General features: G+C 31.6%; 1 protein-coding gene across 3 annotated transcripts; it reads right to left on the bottom strand.

The window, feature by feature from the left end:
• Window positions 1-330: 330 nt before the first annotated feature.
• On the bottom strand, window positions 331-10,475 carry LOC146913126 (protein ABA DEFICIENT 4, chloroplastic-like). Of its 3 annotated transcripts, XM_085716386.1 has the most exons (7): window positions 10,166-10,336; window positions 9,223-9,445; window positions 8,553-8,653; window positions 7,943-8,071; window positions 7,761-7,849; window positions 6,784-6,959; window positions 6,531-6,738 (listed from the first exon to the last, which is right to left on the bottom strand). In XM_085716386.1, the coding sequence occupies exons 1-6, from the start codon at window positions 10,196-10,198 to the stop codon at window positions 6,812-6,814; spliced, it is 723 nt and encodes a 240-aa protein (XP_085572512.1). In that variant the 5' UTR covers window positions 10,199-10,336; the 3' UTR covers window positions 6,531-6,738; window positions 6,784-6,811. The 3 variants fall into 3 exon arrangements, with proteins under 3 accessions (XP_085572513.1, XP_085572512.1, XP_085572511.1); XM_085716387.1 differs by lacking the exons at window positions 6,531-6,738; window positions 6,784-6,959 and adding an exon at window positions 331-683 and having other exon boundaries at window positions 10,166-10,346; XM_085716385.1 differs by having other exon boundaries at window positions 6,531-6,959; window positions 10,166-10,475.
• Between the last annotated feature and the right edge of the window lie 1,994 nt (window positions 10,476-12,469).

The following is a 12,469-nucleotide window of genomic DNA, read 5'->3' as shown; positions in this document are numbered from 1 at the left end:
ATTTGAACAAAAACAAGAAAAATTGAATAAAATTTTTGTTTAGAAGTACATGAATCCATTTTCTCATGTTTTTGTTGAACGGACACCGATCAAGTTACTTTCTCATCCGTGAAGACAAGGATGACATTGACATTCCAATTTTAGAAGGCTATGTCTGTCATCATTGGAGTTTCAGATGATTTTCAAGTGCCACTGAATAGTGAACCGTCTATGAAAGTGGTCGAATGTAAAATTTTCCCTATAATCAAAATGGTGAACAAAAGGATCCAAACTAGAAACCTCTAGGAGAAAACTTAGATGTTGTATGTATGTCCCATTATGATATTAAAAGATTAAATTTTCGGTTAAATTTAAAATGAAAAGATTTATACTATTACATATACACAATCTATGTGCTAAATTATGATGTTGCAATTATGACCAAACATATGGACACATACACTTGTGAATTGTGATAGAACAAACAAATCACAATGAATTTCTGATATTCTTAAACTTGAAATAAAATTCTTATAGGAATTCAAACATTTTCCCTCTATAATCCATGTTTGTTTTCTTTGGTAGTTTTAGTCATTGCTTTGGTTATGACATGAGAAAGAATCCCAATAGGGCAAAAGAACAGGCATAGAGAAACTGAATGCCTAGTCTCAATCTGATTCTCTTGTCCATCTTGAAATACCTGCCTGCATTTATATCCACAAGCATTTATATCCACAAATATGTAGTTAGAATAAGCTTTAAATTTGATTTTAGTATCCAGAAATTTGTCCCATTCTGTGTCTGTAATAAACTAATTAAAAAAGATATAGCTTTTGTTCATTGTTAGTCCTTCTAATATTTGGATTATGTTGACTTAGTCATGTAAAATAAAATATGTTATATTTTATGGATTGTGCTGTGTAGCACTCACACTTTTCATTGAAGGTGTGTCCGGCATCCTGATACGACACTGACACATATAGTTACATTTAATCATTTCATTTTCTCAAATTACTATCGGTGTCGACATGTCAATTTTGTTGTAATTAGTATTTGAAACGTAGATTGCATAGTGTAAATAGTGGTGGTTAGTTGGTTGTATGATGTAACTAACTTTCTGATATTTTCTGTTTTAGTTATTTTTGACAAAATAAAGTCACAATTTATAAAAAAACAATGCATGTGATCAAAATAAAAAATTGTAAAGTTTTTATATAAATCATTGGTTAATCGAAAAACTATGGTGATTCATATCTTACAAGCAATGGTGTTACTTTTTCAGCTGAAAACCATAACCAAGTTCACACCACAACAGAAATAATAGATGTGAGCTTTGCATAAAAAAAGAAAGGTGGTGGATACTATCTAGAAGATTTTGTTGCATTCTAGTTTCCCTAAGATTAGATAACAGATTAAGCATGGATGCACTATAATAACTACATTTTTGCCAAGAGAAATCTTTATTGAACGGACACCAATTAAGTCATTGTCGCATATGTATAGACGAGGATGATTGTGAGCTTCTACTTTTTGAAGGTTGCGTCTGCATCATTAGATTTTCAAGTACCGGTAAACAGCGAACCTTATATCAAAGTGGCCAACCGTAGAAATAGCTCTATAATCCTATCTCGAATTCCTTTTAACATCCACAAATTCTTTTGTCAAAATCTTATCTTATTTACAGCAGCTTGTTGCCCGCTTGCCTTCTATTCAAGTGTAAATAATGGTTTTTATATTTTAGTTGAGTTTAATATTTCTTTACAGTAATGGAGAAAACTAAGGTGTTGTTTTATAGATGCTTTTGTGACTCTTACTAACTATAACATGCCACATCCACATCGATTATATTTTGGTTAAATTTAAAATAAAAAAAATATCATACAATTAGATATACAAACCAACTAAAATATCATACAATTAGCTCTATGTACTAAATTATGATCGAAGAACAATAAAAATAGCGCAGAGAACTGTACCTAAGTTTGGTCCTACAAGTATAAATTCTAACATTGCTTGAAACAGGTAATATGTCCTTGAAAGATTTTGATGTTTGCAACTATGAAAAAACATGATTGACGCATACACTAGTGAATTGTGATATACCAAACAACTTATAATGTGATATTTTGATTTAGTGAAAAGAACTTAACTTCAACTCAAACCTGAATTTCTAATATTCTTAAACTTGAAATAAAATTCTTTGTTTGTTCTATAGGAGTTCAAGCATGCTTCATCTGAGAACCATACTTGTTTTCTTTGGTAAGTTTTAGTCATTGTTTTGTTTATGACATGAGAAAGAGAATTTTTTTAAAAAAATAATAACTTCATTTGATTTTTTTTTACCAAACTACCCTGCTTAAAAAATATAGAGTTGTCATGCTTTCTTTCGGCCCTTTGAGGCCTCGTCGTTCCAAACAGTGAGGCCACAGGGTTGACAAAAAGAAAGGGCAACTCTGATGACCACTTATTAAATCGGTTATTTGTTAATCCGGTCTAAAAAGTCCATCCTCTTATTAATAGGTTATTGAAAAGAAAAAATCTGAGAGAGAATCTCAATTGGGCTAAAGAACAAGCAAAGAAAAACTTTTGTCAAAAAAAAAAAAGCAAAGAAAAACTAAATGCCTAGTCTCACTCTGATTCTTCATTTAGAAATATGTAAGTAAAATACCATTTAAATTTGTTTTTAGTCCCCACAAATATGTCTCATTTGGAGTCCCTAAAAAGCTTAATAAAATTATTCCTTTTGGTCATCGCTAGTCCTTCTAATATTTGGATAGTGTTGCTTAGTCATGTAAAATAAAATTTTTCGTATTTTATTGATTGAACTTTGGCACCGACACTTTCCATTAAAGCTAGTATTTAGTGTCTTGATATAACACCGACACATGTGATTGTATTTAATTATTTAATTTTTTTCAAATTGTTATTAGTGTCGGATGTAGTGTTCAGTATTGTCGGGGGTTCAGAGAGATTAAGAGCAATGAACTCCACATCATAGGGACTAATACAACATGAACCAAATATTATTGTCGGTAAAACAAAATAACAAGACTAAAATCAATCTTTTAATTTTCAAAGATTGCACACAAAACAATCAGAATTGATAAAAGAAATTAGAATTTTTTAACAAATGAATTAAATATGAATTCTTTCAAAAAAAATGAATTAAATATGAATTTTTAAGCAACTTATAAAATGCATATTTAATTCATCTTTTGTTAAAAGATTCTAAATTTTTGCAAGAGAGATTTCTTTAATATACTAAAGTCACTGCACAAAATTATTCAAAATTTTGAACAATACATATGACTTGACTTAAAAGCAAGGACCAACAATGTTGATTTTTTTTAGGGAGCAATGTTGATTGAAAACGTTAGGAGAACCATTGTTTAAAGAACAATTTAAAAGGGATTGTCGTGAATTCATATCAAAACTCACACCAATATATACTTTGTTGTGTGAAGCATAGCGGCTAAAACCAAAGTGAATAAACAGGCACAAACAATAGAATAAGATAAAAGGAGAAGAAGAACACATATTTGTTTACCAAATTCGGTTCAAATTTGACCCACTCTGCCGTTCCACTTTACACAAAGATTCCAAAAGGAATTACAATAATCAGTCTTCATGACGTAATTCTACCCTTCTCTAGAATGTCTACTCGTGACCAATAGACTCAATGATTTGTCACACCTAAGGTGTTTGAATGGTGTTTCCAAACTCTAGAATTTACCTCAGAATCCCTCAAACCCTTAACCTATTGATTTCCTAAAGGTTCCCTCTTTTGATCTCTGTAGGTTTGGCTTTTTTGCACTCTCTAAAACCCAACTCTCTAATACCCTAAACTTGAAATGCATTTTTATAGGATTCAATTAGACCCTTAAAACTTGATGACTAAGAAAACCGAGCCTTCTCCCCGCGTCACGAGATAGGCATAACTCAAAATTATGATTTTAGTAGTAATAGACGACGATTGAGTCCATTAAATTAAGAAAATTATGAGTTTAATGGTACCTATTTTCTGATAACCAAGTTATATTTGATACTTATCTATGATACTCTAAAAAAAAACATGCATCATACGTCTAGTTTTATTTTTAAAAAAAAAAAAAAACAAGTAATAAGAACGAGTTTGAATATTTGTCAGGAAAACCCTAATATTCCTAGGAACTAGGAAATAACATGTACGTGCAGACTAGTAGTTTTATTCGTATAATCAAAGCAATAGGGTTAGGGTTTTTACTTTCTCATTTTGATTTTTGTTTTCATTATTTGCAGCAGAAACGCACCATTAAAGGGTGGATCTCAAATCAATATGAATCTCATGTTGATGGCCGAGGTAGCATTCTGGCATTACTGGTTGTTTCATCTACAGCAAGTAATCCAGAACCCGGTGAAGAGAGTAATTGATAATAACGACAAATTAAGTGATTTACCCGATTGTGTTTTACTTCACATACTCTCTTTTTTAAACACCAAATACGCAATTCAAACTTGTGTTTTGTCCAAAAGATGGAAGAATCTCTGGAAGCGTCTTCCAAGCCTTAAAATAGGTTATTCACATTTTAAGGATCTTAGATGTTTCGAATATTTCGTTCATGGATTTTTAGGTAGACGTGATTGCTCAACAGCACTGCAAGTTCTCGATTTCATGGGGACTGAAAGCCATATCGAAAGATTTGTCAACAGTACTCTCTTGCGACCATACTTAATTTTATGTCACACTTTAACTTCTCTTCAGATTTCAGTTGCTTCTCCTCAAAGAACTTTATTTCCAAATTCTTTGATTTTTCCAGCATTAACCAGTTTGTCTTTACGGTCATTTGACTTTCGTGTGGGCGGTGATGGTAATGTTGAACCCTTTTCGGCATTTAAGAGGTTAAAAAATTTGATCCTTCGAGATTGTAACGTTCATGGTGATCGAAACTTGTGCATATTGAGTGCCACACTTATCAATTTAGCAATAGACTATTGCAACTTGGAATTATACACTCCAAATCTCTGTACCTTTGTTTATAAGGGTATTCCTACTGTTCAACAACTCTGTGGGAGCAAGACTAATCTCTCTTCTGTCAAACATGTAAACATTGATGTAAATATTGATGTAATAAGTTTGTCGGAATCTGCAAAGACTTCGTTGATTCTATACAACTGGCTGGTTGAGCTTCCTAATATCGAATCATTGACAATCAATCCAACTATTCTTCAGGTACTTTATGGCTTGTTTGGTTGGTTTCACTTTTTATTACAGCAACTTTTTTTCTTAATATGCTTGTTTATTTTTGTTTGTTTGTTATAATTTTTGTCAAAAGTACGACTTGCCATTAATTGATCCTCATTCATAGTCGTCTCATTGCTTAGATTCTCTACTCAGTTCCTAACATATTGAAGGCGGAGTTTCCTTCCTTGTGTAACTTGAAGTCACTGAAAGTAAAAACGAACCTATCATCCATACCTAATGGATATCTGGCATTTTTGCTTCAAAACGCACCGTCAGCAAAGGTTTACCTCTTACGTTGACTAAGGTAAATCAGCATTCAACTTGTTCAACAATTTTTTCTGGTTTAGATTTTTGCCTTTTTTTTTCCCTCGGTAACTCTGATTATAAAATGACTCACTTGTTTGAGTTCATGTACGGCTGCTCGTTACAGATGACAAGAAGTTACAGATGTTGAGATTAATTTCCCGATAATCAGGGTGGAGGATGCTACCAAGAGATTAGATTAAGCATGGATGCACTATAATAACAATAATTTATTTATTTTATTGCGACATTTTTTTTTTTACATATGGCTGCGACTTGCTGAATGATCATTCCTATTTTATTTCAGTTATTATACTTTTAGGGGATTTATATACTTGAATATTTAAGGAAATTAGTGTTTTTATTTGATGGTACATTTAGAAAAACAGTTTGGTTCAGTTGATAGTAGCAATTCTGTTTGTTTCAAATGCATATTTTAACAGTTCAGTTCGAATAAGAGCAATTAAGTTAAAATTGGGTTTGGTGTATAAAACTGGTTTGCCATTTCAGTACTGTTTGGGCTGAAGCACAACCGGTAAGGGTCAGTTTTGTTCAATGAGACAGATTGATAGGTGGTTTACGGTGAACCGCTATTTAAAAATCACTCGAAATTCTGTTGATGATCGACGACATCCATCAGAATTAGAAGCTCATGATACTCCTCGTCTTTTCAGCGTAGATGTTGATATGACCGGAATTGATTCAACAAAAACTAGAAAAATTGAACAAGAATTTAGTTTAGAAGTACATGCATTCATTTTCTCATGTTTTTGTTGAACTCACACCGATCAAGTTACTTTCTCATCCTGTAGGGCAAGGATGACATTGAATAGTGAACCGTCTATGAAAGTGGTTGAATGTAGAAGTGAATAGTGAACCGTCTATGAAAGTGGTTGAATGTAGAATTTTCCCTATAAGTTTCAGACGATTTTCAAGTGCCAGTGAATAGTGAACCGTCTATGAAAGTGGTCGAATGTAGAATTTTCCGTATAATCAAAATGGTGAACAAAAGGATCCAAACTACCTCTAGGAGAAAACTTAGATGTTGCTGTATAGATGTTGTTTGTATTTTTTTTTACTAATGATAACATGACACAAGGATTAAATTTTCGGTTAAATTTAAAATTAAAAGATTTATACTATTACATATACACAATCTATGTGCTAAATAATTATGATGTTGCAACTATGGCCAAACATGATGGACACATACACTTGTGAATTGTGATAGAAAAAACAACTTACAATGAATTTCTGATATTCTTAAACTTGAAATAAAATTCTTATAGGAGTTCAAGCATGTGTCCTCTATAAACCATGTTTCTTTTCTTTGGTAGTTTTAGTCATTGCTTTGGTTAAGACATGAGAAAGAATCCCAATAGGGCAAAAGAACAAGCAAAGAGAAACAGAATGCCTAGTCTCAATCTGATTCTCTTGTCCATCTTGAAATACCTGCCTGCATTTATATCCACAAACATGTTAGAATAAGCATTAAATTTGTTTTTAGTCCTCACAATCATGTCCCATTCTAAGTCTGAAATATAGCTTTTGATCATTGTTAGTCCTTCTAGTATATGGATGATGCTGACTTAGTCATGTAAAATAGAATCTGTTATATTGTGTAGCACCGACACTTTCCATTGAAGGTGTGTTTGGTATCCAGCTACGATACTCGATACAACACTAATACATATATAGTTACATTTAATTATTTCATTTTCTCAAATTATTATCGGTGTCGAGTTTCGACATGTCAATTTTGTTATAATTAGTTATTCAAACATAGATTGCATAGTGTAAATAGTGGCGTTTAGTTGGTTGTGTGTTGATACTAACTTTCGTATTTTTTCTGTTTTAGTTAGTCAGAGAAAACGGTTACTTGCAGAGCAAGCAACAACATTAATAGGTGCATATGTGTCAGCTTCATGTGTAATTAAACAATAGTCTTTCACATTCATTCCTCTATTCTCTTAAGAAAAACACATTTCATCCCCAACAAATGTTAGTGTTTGTGTCGGTGCTTATTGAAAGCAAATATTGTCCACATATTATAGGCAATAATATAACATGAACCAAATATTACAAGGACTAAAACAACATAACAAGGACTAAAAGCAGAAAAATTTATTTTCAGGGACTACGATTGAAAGGAAGCATGTTTAGAAGGACTAAAATCGCATTTAAACCTAATAATAACCGAGGAATGAGAAAGTAATGTAATTTGAGGGGGTCAGCAAAGAAAATAGACAAAACCAACCTTGCAGCAAAGAGATCAATTACTAGCAGGTGAATCCAAGCAGAAGCTAAAGTCATTTCACTAGAGAACATTTTTCCTATACTGGTTAGCTGCACCAAGTAAAAAATAGGATATCACATTGTATATAATATAATATAACTATTTTGAAAAATGAAACTTTAATTTTATGGATGAATACTCACCTCTGGTAGCAAGTATTTACTTGCAAAAAGAAGTTCAACTGTCTCAGGTGTCCATGAAAGGTACAATAAGTATGCATATAAAATGCCAAGAATTACATATGGCACATTACTTTGCATTGACCTTTTTGTCTGCATTTTTTGCATTCAAGGAAAATGAATTAGGTTTATGAAAAAGGAAAATAAATTAAAAACTAGTGCTTGGTTTGAGAAGAATATGAAAAGACTTATTAGAACTCAACAAACATACAATTTTAGCAATGATTTGAAAACCGAACCAGATTTTTCAACCGGTTGAACCATAAAACTTTCGAACCAGGACTTTAGCAATGTTTTGAAAACCGAACCAGAGGGTTCAACTTATTGAATCTTGAAACCGCACTGTCTATTGTTCGTTTATTTGAGCGTTCGATCACAGTTTCAACCCGGTTTGAGTGGTTTAAAGCATTTGAAACGGAACTCAAAGTTTTTAAAAGTTCGATGTTCGGTTATTAAATCAATGCATATTTGCTTGAAACAAATATTTATGCAAATTATATACTTATGTAAAGGTATTGACAAATATCAAGAACTGAAAATTTGAAGATTTTCTAAAATATATCAAGAAACATACTAGCTCGGAATTCGGAGCTACAGCCATGAGAGTGTAAAATGGGAGTACTGCTGCTGTTCCTATTGTAAAGGCACTGCTAGCAAGTTGTGATCCAGATATCACTGCAACATGTAGAGAAAAAAATCAATATAGAGTTTCAAATATAAGATAATATAAGAGTTTGTAACTATATATTTTGAGTTTAAAAAAGGTTTAACACATATGTCTAATGTGAGATATGATTCAACATATGTCTAAAACATGTTTATACTGTCGGTGTATAGTTATTAAAGTTTACATATAATGATACAAATTACGTATTTTACATATGTATAACATGTTTATACTGTCGGTGTATACACTTAACAAACAGAATTTCTCATAAGAAGTTAAACAATTTTACATTGAGTAATCTCAACAGTTGATGAGATAATCAAACGTTAATGTTACGTTCACATGCATGACGAATTAAGAATTGTTCGTCAACGGTTGAAATTACTTATTTTACGCTCTAAACTGAATCGCTAGGTTTCGACGAGACACATCTTTACTTTTTTGGATACATGAAAGTGACTTCATAGCATCATCTTTGTGCAGAACAAATAAATTTGCTGAAAACTTTATAAGAACACATGAATTAATTTGGACCAACTTGTTAAAAGTAGCAAAGATATCACAGAAAAAGGATTACAAGAAGCATTTACTGGACTGGCTTTTTTAGGAGATGACACCAATCTCATAACTTTTTGTTTCACAACAATTCTTGATCCTCCAATGAAACTCCAATCTCTGATTAAGTTGACTTTACTTTTCACAATGAGTTTGTTACAAAGCTCAACCTTAACACCATTGCTTCTGATAGGGAAAGAATACTTTTGCCCCTTCATAATTGTAGTCTTCCCTAAGTAATCAATCTTTAAGAAATAGAATCACATATATATAATTATGTTAGTTATAAATTAGAAAAGGATAAACTCAACATGATTGATCTTTATCTTACATTACAATTGAACATTTTTTTCCTAAGTTAATAAATAATCATTGAGACTTTCGAGTTATGGTTCAATTGGTACAACCCCATTTGAAATAGATGACAAAAAAAGGAATGTTAAAAAGGTGAAAAAATGCAAACCGTAAAAATCGGTAGAATCAACCCGAGTTCAATCTGGTTAACTAGATTGCGGTACAACTGAGATCAAACCAACCAGCAAACTAGTCGATTTCAGATTGAACCTATTGGTTAAGTTTAGCTTTTATACCAATGATTCATAGAATGATAAACAAACTATGTCAAACAAGGTCGGTCCAATAATTTGCAATAGTAAATGAGGTCTTAAACAAGCTTTAATATATGAAGTCTTTTTTGTCTACATATGTGGCCATTTTCGTGAGCCTAAAACTAGAGTTTTAGATGCCTAATCCTTGGACTGGCTCCGATGCCAAATATCATACCATAAAAAAACAAGAACATTAAACATTGAACATTAAACATTAAAGTTCAAAACATTAAACATTGAAAAACAAGAACTAAAAAAACAAAAAATATGCATAAAAAGAAGATCTCAAAGAAAAAACCAGAACATGAGATAAAATAAGAAACACCAAGATCATATCAAATACAAAAAAAGCAGTACCTTAGAATGGCAAAAGCAAGTGGAGAAAGCCATGGTTGAAGAAAAACAAGGGAACTCAATATTGGAATCAGCAACAATAGCTACTTCATGAATGTATGAATAATATATAATGCACAACAGACAGCAATGACAGCACTTTCCACTTGATTAGTAAACAAAGTGTTGAATGTCAGACCCTAAAAAAAAGAGGAAGAAAAAAGGGTAGTGTCTGTCCACTAACTCAAAATAGAGAGTTTGAGTCTTATGGAAGACAGGTAAATGCACTAAACAACAAAAAGTTTCATAAAATAGCATCATAGTACACTACATTCACCTCCCCTCAACTTGCTACTATATTTTTATTTGACTAATGCTAACAACACGTGTTGGATTGGAAAGTGTGTTAGAGAGTGTGTTACTTTTAAAGACACTTTCTAACACGCCACTTTAGTTTCTGATCTAGACCGTTGCATCAAGATTGAACGACTCATACTTTGATTTCGTATTTTTGACTCATTAATAAAGTTGGAACTTGGTTTGATTCATTTAATTTTAATTTGACGATCCAAATTGCATGACAATGTTAGATGCATGATTCATGTTAGTCTAATTAAATCGCGCCAGGAACTATTGTTGAATTTACACACATACATACTATTTTGTATGACTTCTACGGTGCATTCTTAAATTGAAGTATATCGGTAAACTTGTTTCATAAATTCATAAAAAAAAAATTGAAAATTTGGTATCCGATCTGAAGACCAACTATTCTAAGAGAGCCAATCACGTTATCCATTTGTAGGGCCTCGTTTAAAGTCTGAGCATAGCTCTGTATTGATTTAGCCCACCGAAACTGGCACAAGTGAAATCGAAGTAAGAGGAGCACATTCAAAGGTCTCAAGCCAACACCACTAGACCAACTCTAAATCAATAAATTAACTATCACTTTTATGAAACAAGGAGCTATTTGCAGGGATAAATATATAAAAATAACAAATTTTTGTAAATTTATTATTGCAACTATTTTTCTTTATTCACCTAAAATAGACCTATTTACATTTCTTAATACTTGTGAAATGACTAAAACTGCTTATAATTTGAGACAGATGGAGCAATAAAAGACTGAGGATTGTATTTGTGATGTTGAAATAAAATAACATTGGTCATTTCTAACACTTTACAGTTGGTGGGACTCTGGTGAACAATAAATATTTTGTTAGAAAGAGCGTGACAGAGAATATACAGCATTTTCTTGTCTAACTTTACATATGTTAGTTATGGATCTAATAATTCAGTTTTTTATTGGATGGCAAAGTCTGAAATTGACTTGACTAGTGGAAGAAAAGCAAAGAAACAACAACTCATCACATGAGGGGCCACTTTTATCTAATGTCCTTTTATTTTGGAGTTGCCTAGTGCTCTTTTTAGAGTGGAGGATTATGATTTTAAAGATAAATTACATAATGAAACATTTAAAACAAATATTAGGGAGCATAAATGACCAAAAAAAAAATTAATAAAAAGGACAACTTTTTTAAAATTGATTATGATATTATTGATAAAAAAAATATTCTTTTACGATGTCAATTATTAATTATGTGTACAACAAAGCAGAACAAAATATATCTCACTTGGTGTGTGTGAATTTGGGGAAATACTTCAGTGACATTAATGTCACGGTACCATTAAATCCTAGCCATACAAAGGTGACATTAATGTGTGTTGTATGGCCAAGATGCTCCCCATGATGTGTTGTGTGGCCAGAATTCAATGTCATGGTGCCATTAATGGCACCCAAGTGCTGCCCGTGAATTTGTACTTCTTAATATAATTGTACTAGTACTCCATTTATCTTTATCTTTTTATAAAAGTAGTACCATTTTGCTTTATAAAGGTCATTTTAACTGTGTTTTAAGAGAACAAATTAAACAACTTAAAAAAAATATATGTATTGAAAGGATAAATGTTAAGCTTTTGAAAATTGAATAGCAATTTTTAAGAATTTTTTGTCAAGTTGTCTAATGTTAGAAATTCACATTTTTTAAGATAAATAAGTGGATGTTTGAGGTTCGATCTCTAATCATTACATATATTATGCATTGTCTCTTATCGAGTGAGATAAGCTCACGAGGCAAAATATTTCTATTTCTAACTTCTTAACTTTATTTGTGTCATAAGAGCTCAAGTTTGCTATAAAAATAAAATAATAATGGTAAAAGTTATCATTTTACTATATTGATATATGTACATCCACTTTTTGACAACTTTTTAACAACTTTCTCTATCATACTCACATTATATTCTTAATCTCTCTCTTCCTTTTTC

This window comes from Medicago sativa, chromosome 6 (genome assembly GCF_051527215.1).
Source record: "Medicago sativa cultivar Bolivia chromosome 6, Bolivia_mono, whole genome shotgun sequence".
Taxonomy (NCBI): domain Eukaryota; kingdom Viridiplantae; phylum Streptophyta; class Magnoliopsida; order Fabales; family Fabaceae; genus Medicago; species Medicago sativa.
The sequence above is the reverse complement of the archived record's forward strand: the minus strand, read 5'-3'. Positions and strand labels throughout refer to the sequence as shown.

Coding starts and splice junctions, on each gene's coding strand:
- LOC146913126 (XM_085716385.1), bottom strand. CDS start 10,198: ATGGCTTTCTCCACTTGCTTTTGCCATTCTAAG. Junction 8,654..9,222: donor CAGTCCAGTAAATGCTTCTT/GTAATCCTTTTT, acceptor TACATGTTGCAG/TGATATCTGGATCACAACTT. Junction 7,850..7,942: donor GTAAATACTTGCTACCAGAG/GTGAGTATTCAT, acceptor TACTTGGTGCAG/CTAACCAGTATAGGAAAAAT.